The sequence below is a fragment of the Acanthisitta chloris genome, unplaced genomic scaffold, assembly GCF_000695815.1.
Source record: "Acanthisitta chloris isolate BGI_N310 unplaced genomic scaffold, ASM69581v1 scaffold17540, whole genome shotgun sequence".
NCBI classification, from domain to species: domain Eukaryota; kingdom Metazoa; phylum Chordata; class Aves; order Passeriformes; family Acanthisittidae; genus Acanthisitta; species Acanthisitta chloris.
In genome coordinates, this window is record NW_008650094.1 from 1 (window position 1) to 17,925 (window position 17,925).

General features: G+C 39.2%; 1 protein-coding gene across 1 annotated transcript; it reads left to right on the plus strand.

Moving 5' to 3' along the window:
- Positions 1-1,456: 1,456 nt before the first annotated feature.
- AMACR (alpha-methylacyl-CoA racemase) lies at positions 1,457-17,904 on the plus strand. Its single transcript, XM_009083724.1, has 5 exons — positions 1,457-1,502; positions 1,932-2,075; positions 3,559-3,719; positions 8,602-8,788; positions 17,410-17,904. The coding sequence occupies exons 1-5, from the start codon at positions 1,457-1,459 to the stop codon at positions 17,817-17,819; spliced, it is 948 nt and encodes a 315-aa protein (XP_009081972.1). The 3' UTR covers positions 17,820-17,904.
- Positions 17,905-17,925: the final 21 nt, after the last annotated feature.

Below are 17,925 nucleotides of genomic sequence, written 5' to 3' on the forward strand. Positions count from 1 at the left end.
TTAGGTTAATTAGGTGCGTGTCTCGGAGCTCAGAGTGCTTCTGGAGGCAGCGGGTGTCATGGGCTCCCGGCGTTCAGACAGCACATAACAAGCACTCACCCTGCTGTGGTCCCTGCTGCCCTTGAGGATGCTGTCCTGCCACTAAGAGTATCGTCAAGGTCAGGTTGGACAGAGCTCTGAGCGCCCAGATGTGGTTGGAGATGTCTGTGCTGGTGACAGCTGGGTTGGACTAGATGACCTTTACAGGTCACTTCCAGCCTGAACCGTCCTGTGAGTCTATGATCATGCTTCAGTGAGAAGCTGCTTGAAGCTTCTCGCTGTTCTGAAGCTTCTCACTGTTCTGAAGCTTCTCACTGTTCTGAAGCTTCTCACTGTTCTGAATCTTCTCACTGTTCCCAAGCTTCTCACTGTTCTGAGTCTTCTCACTGTTCTGAGTCTTCTCGCTGTTCTGAAGCTTCTCACTGTTCCGAAGCTTCTCACTATTCTGAATCTTCTCACTGTTCCGAAGCTTCTCACTGAAACTGTTTTGGAGTTTCTACAGAGAGCAGGCTGTATCAGTTAAAACACCACACGTCATAGGCTCATAGATCATATGCCATAAGTAATTACTTTAGTTCTGGAAACGGAGGGTTATGATTATTATGTTTCTCACCTTAAAATGGCTTGTTTTATTCCCCAGAAGATATGCAAACAAATCCCTTTTTTTTTTTAAATTCTTTAACTAGTCTCCTAATTTTCAGCATGGTATTTTTTCTCATGAAATTTGTTTTCATTGGTTTTATAAGCACTTACTTTGTTTTTTAAGCAGGAAGTGCAGGCAGTTTTCTAAGTAGTATTAGGTTTTATGGGCCTGTAAGTGAACTTGGCAGATCTGTGACCCATGATGAAGCTGGTGTGAAACTGTGAGGAGAGGAGGGCACAAGTGAGAGGAGCATTTCTTTAAAGGCCTGTGTGCCATTGACCTGACAACAGTGACACTACGGGGGTTATTTGGCACCCAGTTTTCACTTGTGCTTTTCAAAACCATGCCCTTTACCAAATTCCACTGCTACTGGCATTAATCACTTGCCACTGCCCAGTAAGTAATACAGTAGAAATAGGTTTTAATGAATTCAAAGGTGTAGTAACATTACAGGCTGGTCTGTGGAACAGGCACTGAAGTATGTTATCTTTTCCCCTCCAAAATGTGCCTCCCTGCAGTGCCAGTATAGGTTATAGGGCATAGTCTGACCAAGCTGCACTGAGCCTTTAAGAAGCTGTCATTTATTTGTAACTCAAATTTGCATAATTTTCAAACCACTGTTTTAGAACTGCAAGATCAGAATTTGAGCCTGGATTTCTGATTTGGTTGGTGATGCTGGCCAAACTGACATTTCACTGATTTCCAAAAGCTCTCTGCATTACAAAAGAACACTTTTGCTTTTGTGTGGTTGCAGATAATTTGTGGAATAGCGGCATGGTCCATTCGCATCAGGGAGTTAAAAGATACAGGAAGACATGGGGTACTGAGAAATTAATATGGTGAGGAAAGTATATTACAGTGAAAGTTGCAAGAAATTTCAAGTAGCTTTGATGTGGAAAACGTGAGTTTGCTCTTTGTTGTTTTGCCGGTCTTTGATAGCTTTACCTCTCATTCAGCAGTACATGTGTTACAGCAAGCTGTCTGTCATTCTTTTGGAGAAGTAAAACAGGAAAAAGAAAGCTGAAAAAGGAACGCTAAAGCTTAATTTCCACTTAATTGGTTTGTATTAAAAATGTATGCACTATCTTGGTAATTTACAATGTTCACATTGTAATATGGATACTGAACTAGAATGTATTGCTTCATAAACTGCAGTTCTCTTGTTGCGTAGTCTACCTTTGAACCATGTATATTTTGAATATTATTAAAGATAAACATGAGCATGATTCCTTGCCTCTTTCTTTTTAAGGTGTCATGGAAAAACTTGGTCTTGGTCCAGAGGTCCTTCTGCAGGAGAATCCCAGACTCATCTATGCTAGACTTACTGGATTTGGCCAGACAGGAAAATATGCCAAGTCTGCAGGTCATGACATCAATTATTTGGCTTTATCAGGTAGGCTGTAAATATCTTGTTAAATAAGCCTTAAATCAAGACTCAAGAATCTGCTGAAATCTGGTGACTCAAAATGTATGAGGTGCGGCCTGATGGAACAGCTGATCTGATCTGAAATGTCTCTGTCAGTGAAATGGGGATTTCCTTTCTGTTTGCTTTTCCCTGCTCCTTTCTCTCCTGTCAGCTCTGGCACTTGCTTAACCCCTCCATAAACTTCCTCCCAAGTCAAAAACTAGTGAGGTGAAATGAGGATTCTTTCTGCCAGGCTGTTGAGCAGCAGTTCTTTAAAGGATCCAACAAACAAGTCAGCACAAGAACAGAGGAGACACACTCTGGACACTGGCTGTTTGGCCAGCACCAGCAAGCTGGATCAGCATGTCTTCTCAAGCTGCACGTTATTTTCTTTCCTTTGTGCAGTTTAACCTGAATAAAATTGTTCGTTTTGAGGGAGGACTGAATTTTTTCTTCAGGGCCTCTTTCCTAGAAAATCTGTCATTTAATCCTGAAAGGGCTGTGGGTTATTTTGTGTGCTTTCGAGCAGCTTTCTTTTGAACAAAGGTAAATGAGGCAGCCTAAGACAAGTGAGGTCTTGTGCTTTTCTTCTTGTAAATATGTCTCCATTGAAGCCAGCTGAAAGGAAGTGGGTTTGAAATAAAGTAGCAATGCAACGTTTCGATAAAGTGTTGTAGACAATATGCTGGGTTTAAGTGTCATCATTCTACAAGTGGGCAGTAGCAAACTATGGTGATGGCAATCCATACACGGCCCTGCCTCCTGCTCTTCACACTGCTTCTGTCTGTACTGCTTCTCCAAACCTGTGAGGGAGGGGAGAAAGTGCCCCAAAGCCTCTTGGCTTTCCACTGGATAAAACATTTCTTTTAGCTCCAGCAAAGGGCTGGAGCAGAGGCACTGCAGGTGTGGTGATCTGGTATCACTTACTGTGAGAAGTCATTGTGTTACGGAATTTTCTTCAGCAGTGGGTTCAGTGTTCTCTCAATATTTAAAATTGTCAGAGAATGAAAAAGGTTAAGGAAAGGATGCTTAATTTGAAACACTTTTGACTTCCCGTTCAGATGACATCAAAGTATTGGACTATTTTTATCACGAGCATAGGGAAAGTGTCAGTACAGAAGCAGCATCGTCCATGTCTACTTTAGATTGTAGTACTTTCTGTTTTACAAATAGAAATGTGGGGGGGTTTCTGAAGTTGATTTGATCACTAGTATTTTGGTTAGTGCTGTCTTCCTAAAATCATTTTGCTTGAAATTTCACAGCTCAGGTTTTTCTACCTCTTAAAATAGAACAAGGTGTTTGAGAGGTATCGTGCCTCAAAAATGAGATCTCATATTCTGAGTGCTAGAAGATTGCTTTATTCCTTTATTTGCATGGATTGAAAAGAATGAAACTTCAATTGTAGCAATGTAGAAATGAATGTTTGCAATTTATTTCATGCTTCTGTTTGCTTCGTTTGCTCTGTTGCCAGGTGTGCTGTCAAAGCTGGGTAGAAAAGATGAAAATCCTTACGCACCTGTGAATCTTTTGGCTGATTTTGCTGGTGGAGGTGTCATGTGTGCCCTGGGCATTGTTATAGCCCTTTATGAACGTGGCAGATCTGGCAGAGGGCAGGTCATTGATGCAAGTATGGTAAGTTTGGTCTCAGGGAAGGTGTGGTTTCTTAGGTTTGCTTGGGTTACTTCCTACTCTCAATCTGTAAAAGGGGGAAATTGGAGCTATTCATGAGGTTTAAAATGGAGAACTTGGGAAAGGAAGAGTAAGTAATCTCATAAAATGGCTGTTCCTTCACATGCAACCAGTTTTCACATGTTGCTGCTGCCACAACATCCTTACAACATGGGACACATATTGTGATCTTCCCCTATGTCTCTTCCTTTACCTGTCTGCTTACTTTACAAAATATTAGCTGTATGTATTTGATGAGTAAGTTTGGTGTATGGAGATAGGGTGTAAAATAGACAACATAATGCATAACAGCAAAAATGATGATACTAACAAAACCAAAGAATTGCGTTAGCTTTATTCGAGATACCTGTTGGAAACTTGTGGCAGGTCATAACTTCTTTGAAACACTGTTGCCTTGAGTGGGTACACTGCCGTGGATCATTGCCAAGAAGTCAGTTCCAAACACTTTGTCGATGTTCTGTAAAATAAATGAAATATTAAATGACCTTAGTAATGAATCCTATGGATTTTCTTACTGCTAGGCCACCCACTTGCACACGGAGGAAAAATATGTATTTACATTTATCCTTGAAACCTGGGTTATCTTGAAGTGTAGTTTCTCTCTCTGCCTCTTTTTTTCTGTTTTTCTTTTTAAAGAGCATTGCAATTAAAATTTGACCTTCCATTTGAGGTGTTGTAGTACAGTGAAGGGTATGGTTTGGACTTCAATATAAATTGAAAAAAATCCCTTTGTTGAAGTGGTCTTGATAATAGGAGAATAGCAAGAGATGTTGGCTGTCTTGCAGAATTTTTTGACAAATTCACGCAGCATTCTCAGCATCAGGCCACAGCATTATGGTACAGATAAAAAGTCTGTGGCAACAGTGCAAAACAAGACTAATATTTTTACTACCACAATAGTTACTAGTAGTTGATTGTCAAAATGAAAAACTTACCGAGTGGAGTTTTGTTGATGCTTGTTGGGGTGTTTTTCAGTGTTTTTTTATTGGAGAAATCCAATAAGCTGAATGATGGATGGGCAATTGTGTTTAGTAAGTTTAGAGATGATAGGCATGTGGGAAGGACTACAGATAGGTTGGACGCTTGGACTAGAATTGAAATGACCTTTTAAAATTGGAGAAATGACCTGAAGAAAATTGGTTGCAATTCATGGATACCACTGCTCTCTAGTTCTCTTTAGACAGAAACAATTAGCTGCAAAAGTGCAGTGTGAGAACAATTGGCTGAAGTACAATCCTGGGGGATGTAGTAGTCACAAGCTGAACATGAGTCAACAGTATCATGCTGTTGTAAGACACAAACACACTGTATTAGGATGTATAAACAGGAAGTAGAGGCAGCAGTTTCTGAAGCTATTATTCTAACCTGTTTAAAATTTATGAGGCCTCAGGAAAATTGTGTTTCTGATGCTGACCATCATTTGCAGATAAACATTACTCACTTGAGGAAGTCCAAGAAGCAGAACAAAAACTGAGTTTAAAAACATGACCTACAGAGAAAAATTGAGGGAGTTTGTGTATTTGTGAAACAAAAGCTATGGAGAATTGTGCCAAGTTTTCAAGTATTGAAATTCTTGTAGTTTGCAGTATGACCCTGTTTTCCTTTTCACACTTAAAAGAATGCTAGAAGAATGAGTGTAAGTCTGCTGATGTTCTAATGAAATCATTGGGAATGGAATGTGTTGTGGGGTTTTAATAGTTTTTTTTTAAAGCCCTTAAAAATTCTCTCTTTCAATATTTTCTTGTCTTATTATAATTGTGGAGTTTACAATTCCCTGCTGATGTGCCTGGTAATCTGCGAAATGGATGGAATATTGTCCAGTTTCTCAGGATGTACTTTACCTGGCATTTCGTTATGTTCAGTTTACTTGAACAGACTTTCAGTGACACAGTTGATGAAAAACACACACTCATCATCAACATCAAAGACAGTTCAACAGTCTGGATGGATGAGGTTTTTTTTTTTTTTTAATAACTAAGTTCCTTCATGGAAGTAGATATTTTGAAAATCACAATACTGCAGCATTTCAGCTGTCATTTCATTTTAACACTATTTTGTGATTAATAGACCTGTGAAGTTGTCGTACAGTTTAGGTCATCTGAATGTGTTAATGACTTACACCTGGGGGAATTTTCTACAGTAGAAGATGGAAAACTAATTTCTTTCTTAGCAGCTTTGTGTCATCAGGATTACTTTTATTAAGTTTTCATGTTATTTCATGCACTGTTCTACTGACCACTTCATTTTTTCATTTTTTTTGCAATGTCTGTTTTTCTGAAGTAATAAAAAAATAAATTATCTCTTGTGTTCGGGATTAGTAATTCTAGATTGAGATCAGAATTTTTGCGATGGAAGAATTTGTTACTTATCATTTATTTCTAATTGCTATGTTGAGATTCAAATTCACACAGCTGAGAATTCCGCTGTGAGAATGAAATTCTGCAAGAGAGCCAACATCTCTTGCTGTTCTCCTATCATCAAGACCACTTTAACAAAGGGATTTTTTTCAATTTATATGGAAGTCCAAACCATACCCTTTATTTCTAATTGCTGTGCTGTTGCTCTCATTGTAATATTGGCAGTAATATAAGCATGAGGGATTCCTCTAGTTAGTGAAACTAACCTGATGCAAAAAGAGGGCAGAGAGGTTCAGGCCAAGGGCTGGATTTGCATCACCTGTTCACAGTGTCCAGCGTTACTGTTGTGCTGTGTAAAAAGCCAGCGCTGGGTCCTGTGTTTCTTCTCTCTGCCTTGGAAGAAATAAATGCCCGAGCTGGGTTAGTTCATGTTGGTTGCTGTCTCCTCGTTGACTCTGTAGGGTTCATGGGTGTCCGGCAGTAAGCCGGATAGTTGCCATGTGCTGAGTGAGTAGGATGTGGTGTGGGCACTGCAATATGACACAGTAGGCACAATTGTACATCTGCATTCTTGCACCATGCTGGAATAGAGGCATGTGAGTCAGGGCTGCACTTGAGGTTCACTCCAAATTCAGCCACAGAACCTTCTGCTGATAGTAGACATCTGACCAAGCATGACTCACTCTTTGTGAAAAGGCAGCCACAGGAAAGGATGCTGGTAATGATTGCTTGCAAAATAGTCTCATGGCAGGAGCACTTAGCTGTCCAGCGGGAGACAGGGGTTCCAGGTTTTTCTCAGCCTGGAGGTATTGAAAACCAAAACGTCCACATCCTAGAGGCTTTCGTCAGTCACGAGGATAAAGATAGGTTGGTGTGGATTCATTCTCAGTTTTGTTTGAACTGTTTCAGTCTAAAGAAGGAACAGAAGGCTTGGGGAGCAGAGAGGTCACCTGTGGTCTGGTGCCTCTGGATTCCGGTGCCTGCTTCAGAGACTGCTGGCGCTTTTAGCACTAGCGAGCCATTAAGTGAAACACATAACTGTTACTGTAATCATTCTGCAATTAGGCTTAAGTGGAGTCTCTCCATGTTGTCCTTTTCATGTTTTACATATTAGTGAGCCTTTGGAGGTCTGGTGCAGATGTTAGACACTTTGTTTTACTTGTCTCTGAATTGCTGTGAGCCTCAGGCTGTCCATCTGTTCACCCAGGGGTATTTCTAGAGTTCCTAACTAGTCCAGAAAGGTGGACTGTTTCATTTTAAGCGTTTCCAGGGTAAGTAGCACTGTACATAGGTGTTGTACAGGTGCTGACTGTAAGAGTTCTGTCAGCACCAAAATTTATTCTCAGTTAGAGCTTATTCTGATGTTATCCCCATCTTTTATTTTCATTTATTATCCCTGTATTTTTGTTGATATGATCATTAGTAGAGCAAATTTCGTTTTGATATCCTTGTAAGCATTTTGCAGACATGTAGATGATGCTTTACAGTATTTTACAGAGCTCCAAATGCATGGATCAAAATGATACTCAGAATGATACGGCTCAGATTTTAATCTGTTCTACTGGAATGTTTCTAGCCATACACTGTCAACTGCCTCATCTTTACTTACAGTTTTTCTAATGCAGTTGGAAGAAAATGGATTGTGCTGGTGAGCAAAACTGTAGCATGTGGTTTTGCTTGAAAGACTGCTACAAGCTTGATAATTATTGTAAGGCTGAACAAACTGAATTTTCATCTGGCTATACTCCACATTGCCAAAATTTTGAGGAGCAAATTGGAACAGGGTTAATCATGTTTTCTAGTGCTGCATTCATCAGAGACTTGCCTATTTAAAGATTACCTTGCTATGTCTGTCTACTTGCCAGGGATGAGAGTGGAATTTTGTTTTAACTGAGTGATGGAAGTGAACTTCAAGATCTCCTGGTATAAGAGAGCTGTAACCTTCGATTTCCTTCATTTTTTCTTCTTAAAATAGCAGTCTTCTTATAGTCAGTAAATATAAAGAGGATAATGCTGAGATAAAAATTTGATACTTACAGGACTGGTACAGGCGTCTTGTTTTCAGAGGTTTAGGTGGCTTTGGCAGCTGTCAGATACTTTGTGTTGTATAGAGCCAAGAAGCTTGTCCTGTCACCTAAAATTACTTACATTCTCGTTGTGAATTCCTAATGATTATAAACTTACTAAACAAGGAAACTTTGTGTATTGAAAGTGTGTAATCCATCTGCAGCTGCGTTATTACATTTATGCGCTTTTTTCTTCTCTAGTTCTAGATGATTTCGCATATGTAGTGTAAACAGTAATAAGAAATCTTAAGAAATGAAACTGTTTAGGAGAGACTTTGTCATTAAAAATTTTGACTTAGGGCAGGACTTGCCACAGCTTTTTGCTGTTTTGTTTTATACAGAATTTAGGTAACATGCCAACTAATTTATTAAAGCTGTTCTTTTTTCCTGTAAATCTTCAAGGTAGAAGGACTGGCATACCTAAGTTCTTTCCTGTGGAAATCACAAAATTTGGGTCTTTGGAACAGACCTCGAGGTGAAAATCTGCTAGATAGCGGTGCACCTTTTTATGAAGTCTACAGGACCTCTGATGGAAAATTCATGGCTGTTGGTGCCCTTGAGCCTCAATTCTATGAGCAGCTAATAAATGGTAAGTAGCTTGGAGCAGTTGTTTCACATCAGCAAAGCACGATTGAATGAATTCTTCAATAATTGATTTGGATTCATGATTCATAGTTAAGGGATTTCTTTGTAAAAGCCAAACACTTGGTGAAGCTAGTTGGGTAGCTCTGTGGTTGACTTTCTTCTAGCAATTAATTTCTTTCTGTTTCATCCTCTCTTCACCTCACCCTCAGAAACTACACTTAAATTGCAGGTTTTCTTCTGGACAAGAAATTGCCATTATGGCAGTGGTAGTCTGTGATGTGACTGAAACATTAAACAACTATTTTTGGAAACCACTTTTTAAAATTCTTGTGAATCTGCTTTAAAAAGGAGACCTAATTCTTTGGTATTGCAAATAAAATTTCAAGCAATTTCAGGTAATTGTGCTATTTTCAAAGAAAAATAAACTAAATTGTTTCAGAGAGGAATATTCTTTGGATGTAGTCCATAGTATTTCTTGATAGAACAAAATTTTTGTAGAAGCAAACTCTGCTTTATAAATTAATTTCCACCACACAATTTCAGAGCACTTTTAGTGTCCAGCTGTGGATATAGTTTTTATCTTTGACTGAAGATTCTTTAAATAAGTCTACAAAATATGGTTATATGTTTGAGAAATTAGAGTGGGTTATGCAAAGTAGTTGTGTGGTGTTAAAGCATAAATTGTATTCATGCTACGGTTCATACTGGTTTTGGTTGGGATGCAGTAGAATTTCTTCATAGTAGCTTGCATGGGGCTGTGTTGTGCATTTGTGCAGGAAACAGTGTTGACAACACAGGGATGTTTCAGCTACTGCTATGCAGTGCTCGCACAGCAACAAGGACTTTTCTCCTCCTCACCCCACTCCACCAGCAAGTAGGCTGGGGATGCACAAGAAGCTGTAAGGGATCACAGCCAGGACAGCTGACCTCAGCTGACCACTGGGACATTCTGTACCATATGGCATCATGCTGTGCAATAAAAGTGGAGGGGAGGTTGGCAGGGGTCACTGCTCAGAGACTGGCTGGACACTGGTCAGCTGATGGTGAGCACTTGGTTTCCTTTTCATCTCTTGACTTTCTTGGGTTTTATTTTCCTCTCTGTTAGTATTTTTTTCCCCTTTCCCTTTCAATTTTTTAGATTATTATTTGTTTCTAATTATTAAACTTCTTATCTCAGCCCATGAGTTTCTTACTTTTATCCTTCTAATTCTCCCTCATCCTAGCAGGGGAAAGGGGAGTGAGTGAGTGGCTGGGTCATTCTTAGCTGCTGACTGGGGTTAAACCATGACAGCTCCTCAGACATACATTTACTGCCAGCTCAGCCCCAGTCAGCTGCAGTGTGCTAACAAGAGTGTAGTCAGTGCCAGGGCCTGCTCTTCCAGGAGTTTTTGCCACGCAGGAGCATGGTGAGATGAAACGAAGGTTTGGGACTGTGAGGTGGGGTATGCCTTTGGTGAGCAGGATCCCAAAGAGACATCTTGTACCCTTTGGCTTTGTTGTCTTGCAGCTTGTGGTGCTCCTCAGGTTTCTGCATGCCTGTGGCTGTAAGTGGCTGCTTTTCTGTGTAGCTTAAAAAGGTCCATGCAGTTGTGTGGAATATCCAGATTGGTACACACTGATACATGAAACGCATGAGGCAGACTCATGGAGCAACTCAGGGGCGTGGCCAGCATCATGTTGGACAGGTTGGATCTCAGATTTGGAAGGGCCATGCTCTGGGCTGAAAAAGATGGTACTTTGTCTCTCGTTGTCCTGAGAATAACTTATTTGCAAACTCAAGTTCTAAGCGCCTTGATCTTGAAAAACAGAGTATAGTTGATTATTGCATGCTTTGCAGTCCTTTGAAATGTTTTTCTCATCCAATCTCCTGAAATTTTTTTCTTGCAAGAAAAATGGGAGTTGGAGAACAAAAACAAACCTAAAACTATATCAAAGTAAAATGTAAACCCTTGCTCTGGAAGTTAGGGAATTTGGAATGCCAGTAAATATCTTCAGGAAGAATGTTTGTATTGAACACAAAGAAAACAAGAGAAGAATAAAGCTGCTTACTCAAATACCCATATGTTCAGCTTAAAGTGATCAAACACTGGTCTGCAGTATTCACGGCTGCAGGATTTTATTCTCTGGAAATGAAGTTGAACTGCACTTACTTTTAAGATACGGGAATGGGATGGAATGTGTATTTGTTCACAAAAACTCCAAATTCTGTATTGCAGTCTGGTCTGTTACTCTTCTCAGTCCAACCTTCTCGCATTGATCATTACTAAAGGGCAAGGATCTGACTTTTCTCTTTCGGACGGCTTATCTAGAGAGAAGCCTGTGATGGATGAATCCAGTGGCCAGGTGATACAGCATGGTCACTGACCAGTCTCTTGTCTTATTGAGACACCTCTTTACTGAGGAAAATGCTAAAATTCTATTTTTCTTTCATTCTAATCTGTCAGAAATTTAGACCATAAATTTGGAGCAGCAACTGTGAATTTTTCTGCCTGTGTTGGGGCACACACGTTGGATAACTTTATTTTCATGTCTGAAAATATTCCTTATGCTTGCAATGTAGGGAAGTGGCTTGATTTTAGCAGTTGAAGTTTCAAAAATAGTTATTCCAGCAATTGAGAAGTACTATTTATCCATTTTTAAGCAGACAACAACTGCAGTCATAGTTGCCTGTGGTTCAGTCTGTTTCTGTCACATTTTAAAAATCCAACATACAGGCTACAGCCTTCAAGGACATTTTGCTTTTTGCCTTTAATTGTATCACAGTCTTTGCTTGTTTATACTTAGTTAAGAGTAAACTTTGTTTATTTTGTAAAAGTGCATTGTTTAAAGTATCGGACCAAACTCAAGATTTTTTCACAATATTGCATTTAAAGTAACTGATCTTTTTGTCATGGTATTGTGGGAACATATTATGAGTTGTTCAGGTTTTCACATAGGAAATATTTATTCCCTTCAGTTACTAATGGTTTCAATCTTTACTAAGCAATAGTGTACTAAATTAGAAGAGCAGATCCTTCTTGTGGCTAAGGGATTATTTCCTTTCTGGGATATCTATTCCAGAAATTAAATTCAGAATTTAAGCCTTTGAATATTATAGGGGAAAAAAAAGCTGCTTGTGAGAATTGTATTGCTGTTTCACTAACCTGAGGAGATTTGACTTGGGCTGAGTCATCTGTTCCAGGCATTAATTCCTACTTTGAAGTGGTTTTAAAAGGTATGTTCCAGTTAAAATTTCCATAATTTCATTTCATATCTTTTCCCCATAATTCTAGTCAGTTCTGCTTGTGAACAATTTGGTGCTTGCTGTTCCAGATAAAAGATATTTAAAAATCTCTTGATGCCTCTCTGTGGTTATTCAGAGAATAGGTTACTTTTGCCACTGCTGTGGAATGAGATCACCAGGATATGGGTGTTGCAGATGTCAGATTGGAGATTTAAAGTTTGCAGAATTGAGAAGAAACATGATTTCTGAACCATTCGTCCCTGCTCACAGGATTCTGGTTAGCCAAAGTGGAACTGATTTCCTTTTGGTTTTGGTTCATATCTGTGCAGGATTCGGAGCCCAGCACTGGACCAGAGTGCAGTTAATGACATGGCAAGGAAAGTTCTTAAGGGGTCTGCAGAGGGAAACTAAATTTAAGAAAACAGAACATATTAGTTTGTGAAGACCATTGGCTTTGTAGATTGTGCTCAGCAGGGAAAAACTGAATTTCTGCTTATCAGAAATTTATGAATTTAAAAAAAAAAGCTATGTGAGAAACAGAAATTATGTAAAATAGAGAAAGTAAATAATTGCTGTAGTAGCTGTATTGTCAACTGTAGTATTCTGGGCTCACAGTAGATGATTTGCTAGTAGCAAACAAGCTGTAGTCCTTTTGCAGATATTAATTTTATTACAGAAGTCAGGCAATAAACAACTTAAATGCCTTTGCATTTTATTAAAAATCTGATGTAAGAAACATGTGCTACTAATGTTAAGCCTTACTCTTTTGACAGAAAGAGGCAGAATGTATTCTAACTGACCCGTGAATTGCTTCTGCAGGTTTGTCTTGATTTTTAGAAATAGGTGCTTAGTAGCCTGCAGCCAGGCTACAGGAGCTATGAAGAACACGGTAAATATTGTCTCTCATGTAAGAGTAAAGGTTTGACTCTGCGTTATTGTGTGGTGTAAAGTCAGTTACACAATGTGAACTTAGTATCCACCTACATAGATGTGAACGGCACTGACAGTCGCTGGAGTCCTAAACAGGTACTTGATAGCACTCCTTTGATGCTACTTCAGTACTCCTACATTGTGTGACTTTTGTTTAAAGAAGAACGGAAAAATTAGGAAGCACTTGAAAGACATAGTTTACATCATTATAAAGGATTTCCACAGGGCTCTCCATTTTGGGATTGTAAAGTAATGTGTAATGTATTAAGACATACAAAGTGCACAAACAGTTGCCTCATCACATTTTAGACTCACTCAGTTATAATTAATGTTACATTTTGTTTGAATGTCCTTCTTAGAGTAAGCCTTAAACATTGTACAAATAAGGTAGAGGGACAGGTTCTTACTGCATCAAAACATTTGCAATTGTGGGAGCTAAGCATGTCAGTGGAGTACAGCCATGGGTGCATTTGCAGTGATGCTTGATAGTACTTTGGGCCTGATCAACCTTTTGCCAAACTGTCACTTTCTAAGAAATTATTTAGTTTCAGAAACTGAGCAGAAAAAGAACTTTACATAATTAACTTAATGAAAATTTGCTGCTGTCTTGGGATATTCTGAATTCCCCCTCAGAGTGACAATGAATTCTGTTTAGATAGAGAGCACAATGGTATGGACTTTATAGCTGTCATTTGGGCCAAAATTAAGGATTTCCATGCTAGGTGGTTCTGTTCATCCTGTTGTTGCAACATACTTTCAAAATTAATCTGCTATGACAATTTAATTGTGAAAAGAAAATTAGCAAGTTAAACCGTCAAAGTCCTGTATAAAGCTCTGCTTTTAAAATAGTATGGCTGAAATACAGCAAGAAACTGTTTATTTACAACATACCAAAGCAGCTTCTCTGATTTAGCTAATTAATTTTACTGTTTTCCCTCTCTTGAAATAGGTGCCTGATTTTTACTGCAGTTTGTCTAGAAATTTCTGTAGAAATTTCACTTGCATCAATAAATGACATGCAGAGACATGTCAATAAATCTATAGCATTTGGAGGAGACTTACAGCCTTATCATTATGCTGAGACAATTTTTCATTGTCCAAACCCCATTATTTCAAAGCTGTACTAGTGTAGGTTAACTAGGCTTTTCTAAACAAAACATCCTAGACAAAAATTCAAACAAAAAACTTGGGAATGAGTTGTGCTTGCTTTACGAGGTATTCTCTGTAAATGATACATTGCTTTTGATTAAATTGAGTGAAGTCTGTCATCCGGTGGTATCCCAGACCATTCTGTGCTGTGTAATTGTTTCCTTGTTGAGTCAGTCACTCCTGCTGTGATTCCGCTCATCTGCACCACAAATGGTTAGCACAGGCTGGAAAATGAGAAAATGTAGTGCTTAAGTGCTGTTGGTTCATGCTATTTAAAGTTGAAGTCTTCAGTGGTAAACGGAAAATGAGCATGTAATGTTAAATTCCAGGTTCTGCATATTGTTCTGTTCTGCCAGAGTGTGTGGGGTTAGGTTCAGCCAGCTTTCCATCTGCTGCAATCATCAAATATGATTATAGGATAATGGTTGAGCTCTATTCATGCTGGACTGGCTCCTAGAACCCAAACTGTAATTAATAAGCAAACAAGTACTTACGAAAGAAAGTTTCCAGTTGACAAGGTTGCATGCATTGAAACAGAATCTCAGGTAGTATTTTGTTACTTTGCTGTACACATCGTGGAAAGTAAATTTGTCTCACCTCATAGTTCTTAAGTAAACTATACTGCACTGTTCATCTTCAGTAGTATACTTTGAAAATTAATAATCAAATTAACTTTGAAAGTATTGTTAGCTTTTATTATGGACTCTCAACCAGCGTTAGTAATCATCAGCTGATCTCTTTTTAGGATGGCATAAATGGTTATGAGCACTAAATTGTAAGTTTAGTGATTTAAGGTGTAGATGACTTGGTAACATGATAAATACTGATATTTACCTTTGCTGTGGTTTAACCCCAAGCAGCAGCGAAGTACCACACAGCTACTTGCTCAATCCCCCACCAATGGGATGGGGGAGAGAATCAGAAGGGTAAAAGCCAGAAAGCTTGTGGGTTGAGATAAAGACAGTTTGATAGGAAAAGCAAAAGCCACACACACAAGCAAAGCAAAACAAGGAATTAATTCACTGCTTCCCCCAGGCAAGAGGTGTTTAGCCATCTCCAGGACAGCAGGGCCCCAGCGCGTGTAATGGTTACTTGAGGAGAGAAATGCCATCACTCCAAACGTCCCCCCCTTCCTCCTTCTTCCCCCCACTTTATACTCTGAGCATGATGTCATGTGGTATGGAATATTCTTGTGGTCAGTTTGGGTCACCTGTCCTGGCTGTGTCTTCTCCCAGCCTCCAGTGCACCCCCTAACTTCTTTGATAGTGTGGCAGTACAAAAAGCAGAAAAGGCCTTGGCTCTGTTTAAGTTCTGCTCAGCAATAACAAAAACATTTCTCTATTACCAAACCTGTGTTCAGCACAGATCCAAAACACAGACCCATACTACCCACTTTGAAGAAAGTTCTCTCTGTCCCAGACAAAACCAGCACAACTTTGTAGTAACATTTATCCTGGTGTCCAATGGGCATCTCTAATAAGATGTGAAAATGCTTATCCTGTCTTTGACTGTCAAATTTCTTCTAAAAATGAACAACTGCAAAGCTGTATTTCTGAGTCTGGAGATTGGCAATTTCTGCGTGTTTTCCTTTGAAGTACCAAAGTATGATTTCAAAGCATGTATTCATTTTCACAGCTACTGTTTAAGAATCTTGTGATCAACAGTGAAATTCTTAAATATTATGTTAACCTAGGGGGGACTGTGGGCCCCAAGAAATGCATGTAATAGACATTATGAACAGAAAGAAAGAAAGACCTTAAAGAGCCAAAGAATAGACATTATCTTCCTTTCTCCTGCCCTGTGTATTTTAGTGGCTGTATGTCTGCTCCACTCACAGATAAGGGAAGTCTAGAAAGAGATACCCAAAATTTTTTCTGCCTGTCTATATTAGAGGAGTTGTGTGTAAATTCTACCTGCAGACATCTAGTAGCCAATCCTCTTAACAATTCTTAATCAAATCTCCAATCTGATACCGTATCTCCAAAGATAGGAGTGCTCAAAATTAAATGTTTGCAGAGCTCTACGTTTTCTCTGCCTTTTACATAGAACTCTTGTTTTCTAAGAAGGTCCCTTATTTTGTTATTTGTGAAGCATTATGATGTTAGTTGTTCTCTAGCCTTTGTAATGTCTCAAATTAACTTCTTATTCCAGCTTTTTTTCTGAATTTTTCATGCTGTGTTTATGCTCCTGAATTTCAAGATGTGACTGTTTGGACAGCCTTCAATATACAACTTCTGATTTCTGTTTGTTGTATGTCTGAACTGTCTCTATTTTGAAAGTGTAGTTTAAGTGCCTTTTCTCTTGTTCTTTACTTCCTTTTTGAGATAAACCCTACAAGAAATTATAAAAATTCTTGTAAATCCTTGAAGTAGCGCAAGGGAAGACTAGGGAATGCAGAGACCAGAATCCTCAAGAACAGAACAGAGATTGGAATCCGGCAGCACAGGAGAGATGGAAAGTCTCCAGTGAGAGGGAGTGTGATGCTCAGTTTAGGGAAGGACCTGGGGCTTGCCTGGTTCAGGAAATTTTCAGTACAAAGCTTGTGTATCCATCTTTTGCTCTTGCGTCTCAGAAGGGACATACGTATTGCACACCTGAGTGGTCCTTGCAGCTTAAATGGAAAGCAGAGTTCTTAAGCAGTTAGTGAGTGAAAGGGCTATGGGATTCACTTTTCCCAAAAAGCAGCACTGGAGTATTGGAACCTGGAAGTGTGCTGAAGAAGACAGAGCAGGAAACACTGCTGGAGTCTGTTTGGACTGAGGGCAAGAAGCAGGTCAGTTAGCCTACAGTCACCTGCAGCTGAGCTGTCTTATGTGCATCGAGTCTGGATATGTCCATCCACACCATCTTCTCATACCTGACATAGAAATAACCTGATTGTGTTGATCTGCAAACACTGTAGCCTGCTGAATGTCCAGCTCTGGCAGATGTACTGGCTTCTGTGAGATACAGTACTGCTGTACTCCAGGACCCACTCAGCAGACTTCTGTGTTACTACTGCCAGGTAGAGAATACAGTACCAAAGCAGCTGCTGCTTTTGTGGAGTGTTTAATAGGAATTAGTGTTCATTATACATATTTAGATAAAAGGCTGTAGCTGATGCAGTTTAGTCTAATTTGAGGTATCATAGGACATGTTATTCTTCTGCTCCCTGCCTTGCACAGCTACCTGACTAAAGTTTGAAGCAACTTCTAGTTAGTGTGCACTGCTGTGTTCGATTGCCTACAAGTTATTAGCTTCTTGAGAAACATACTTGGTTGTGGGGAGTGCTTAGTAATTTATCTAAGCTATACTATAGTTAAACTTTGCTATTCTCCTTTCAGGTCTTGGGCTACATTCACATGAACTTCCCGCTCAGATGAGCTTCTCCAACTGGCCTGAAGTGAAGAAAAAATTTGCATCCATATTTGCACAGAAGACACAAGCTGAGTGGTGCAGCATATTTGATGGTACTGATGCCTGTGTGACCCCTGTTCTATCCCTTGATGACGTTGCCTCACATCAGCATAACAAACAAAGAAGCTCTTTTATCAAAAATGATCAGGGAGAGATAAGTCCTAGACCTGCTCCTCTTCTATCAAGGACTCCTGCTGTTCCATCATGTAAAAGAGATCCTTTTATAGGAGAACACACGGACGAGATACTTCGAGAATATGGATTTACGAAGCAAGAGATTGCTAAACTTCATGCTGATAAAATAATAGAATTCAGTAAACCAAAAGCTAATTTATAATCTCAGACTATGCATATCAGACAAATTTCAGGCTGATGCAGTAAGTTTTTATGAGTTAAAATTGAATTATGTGACAAATATTTGCTTAATATTACTTTTAAATTAT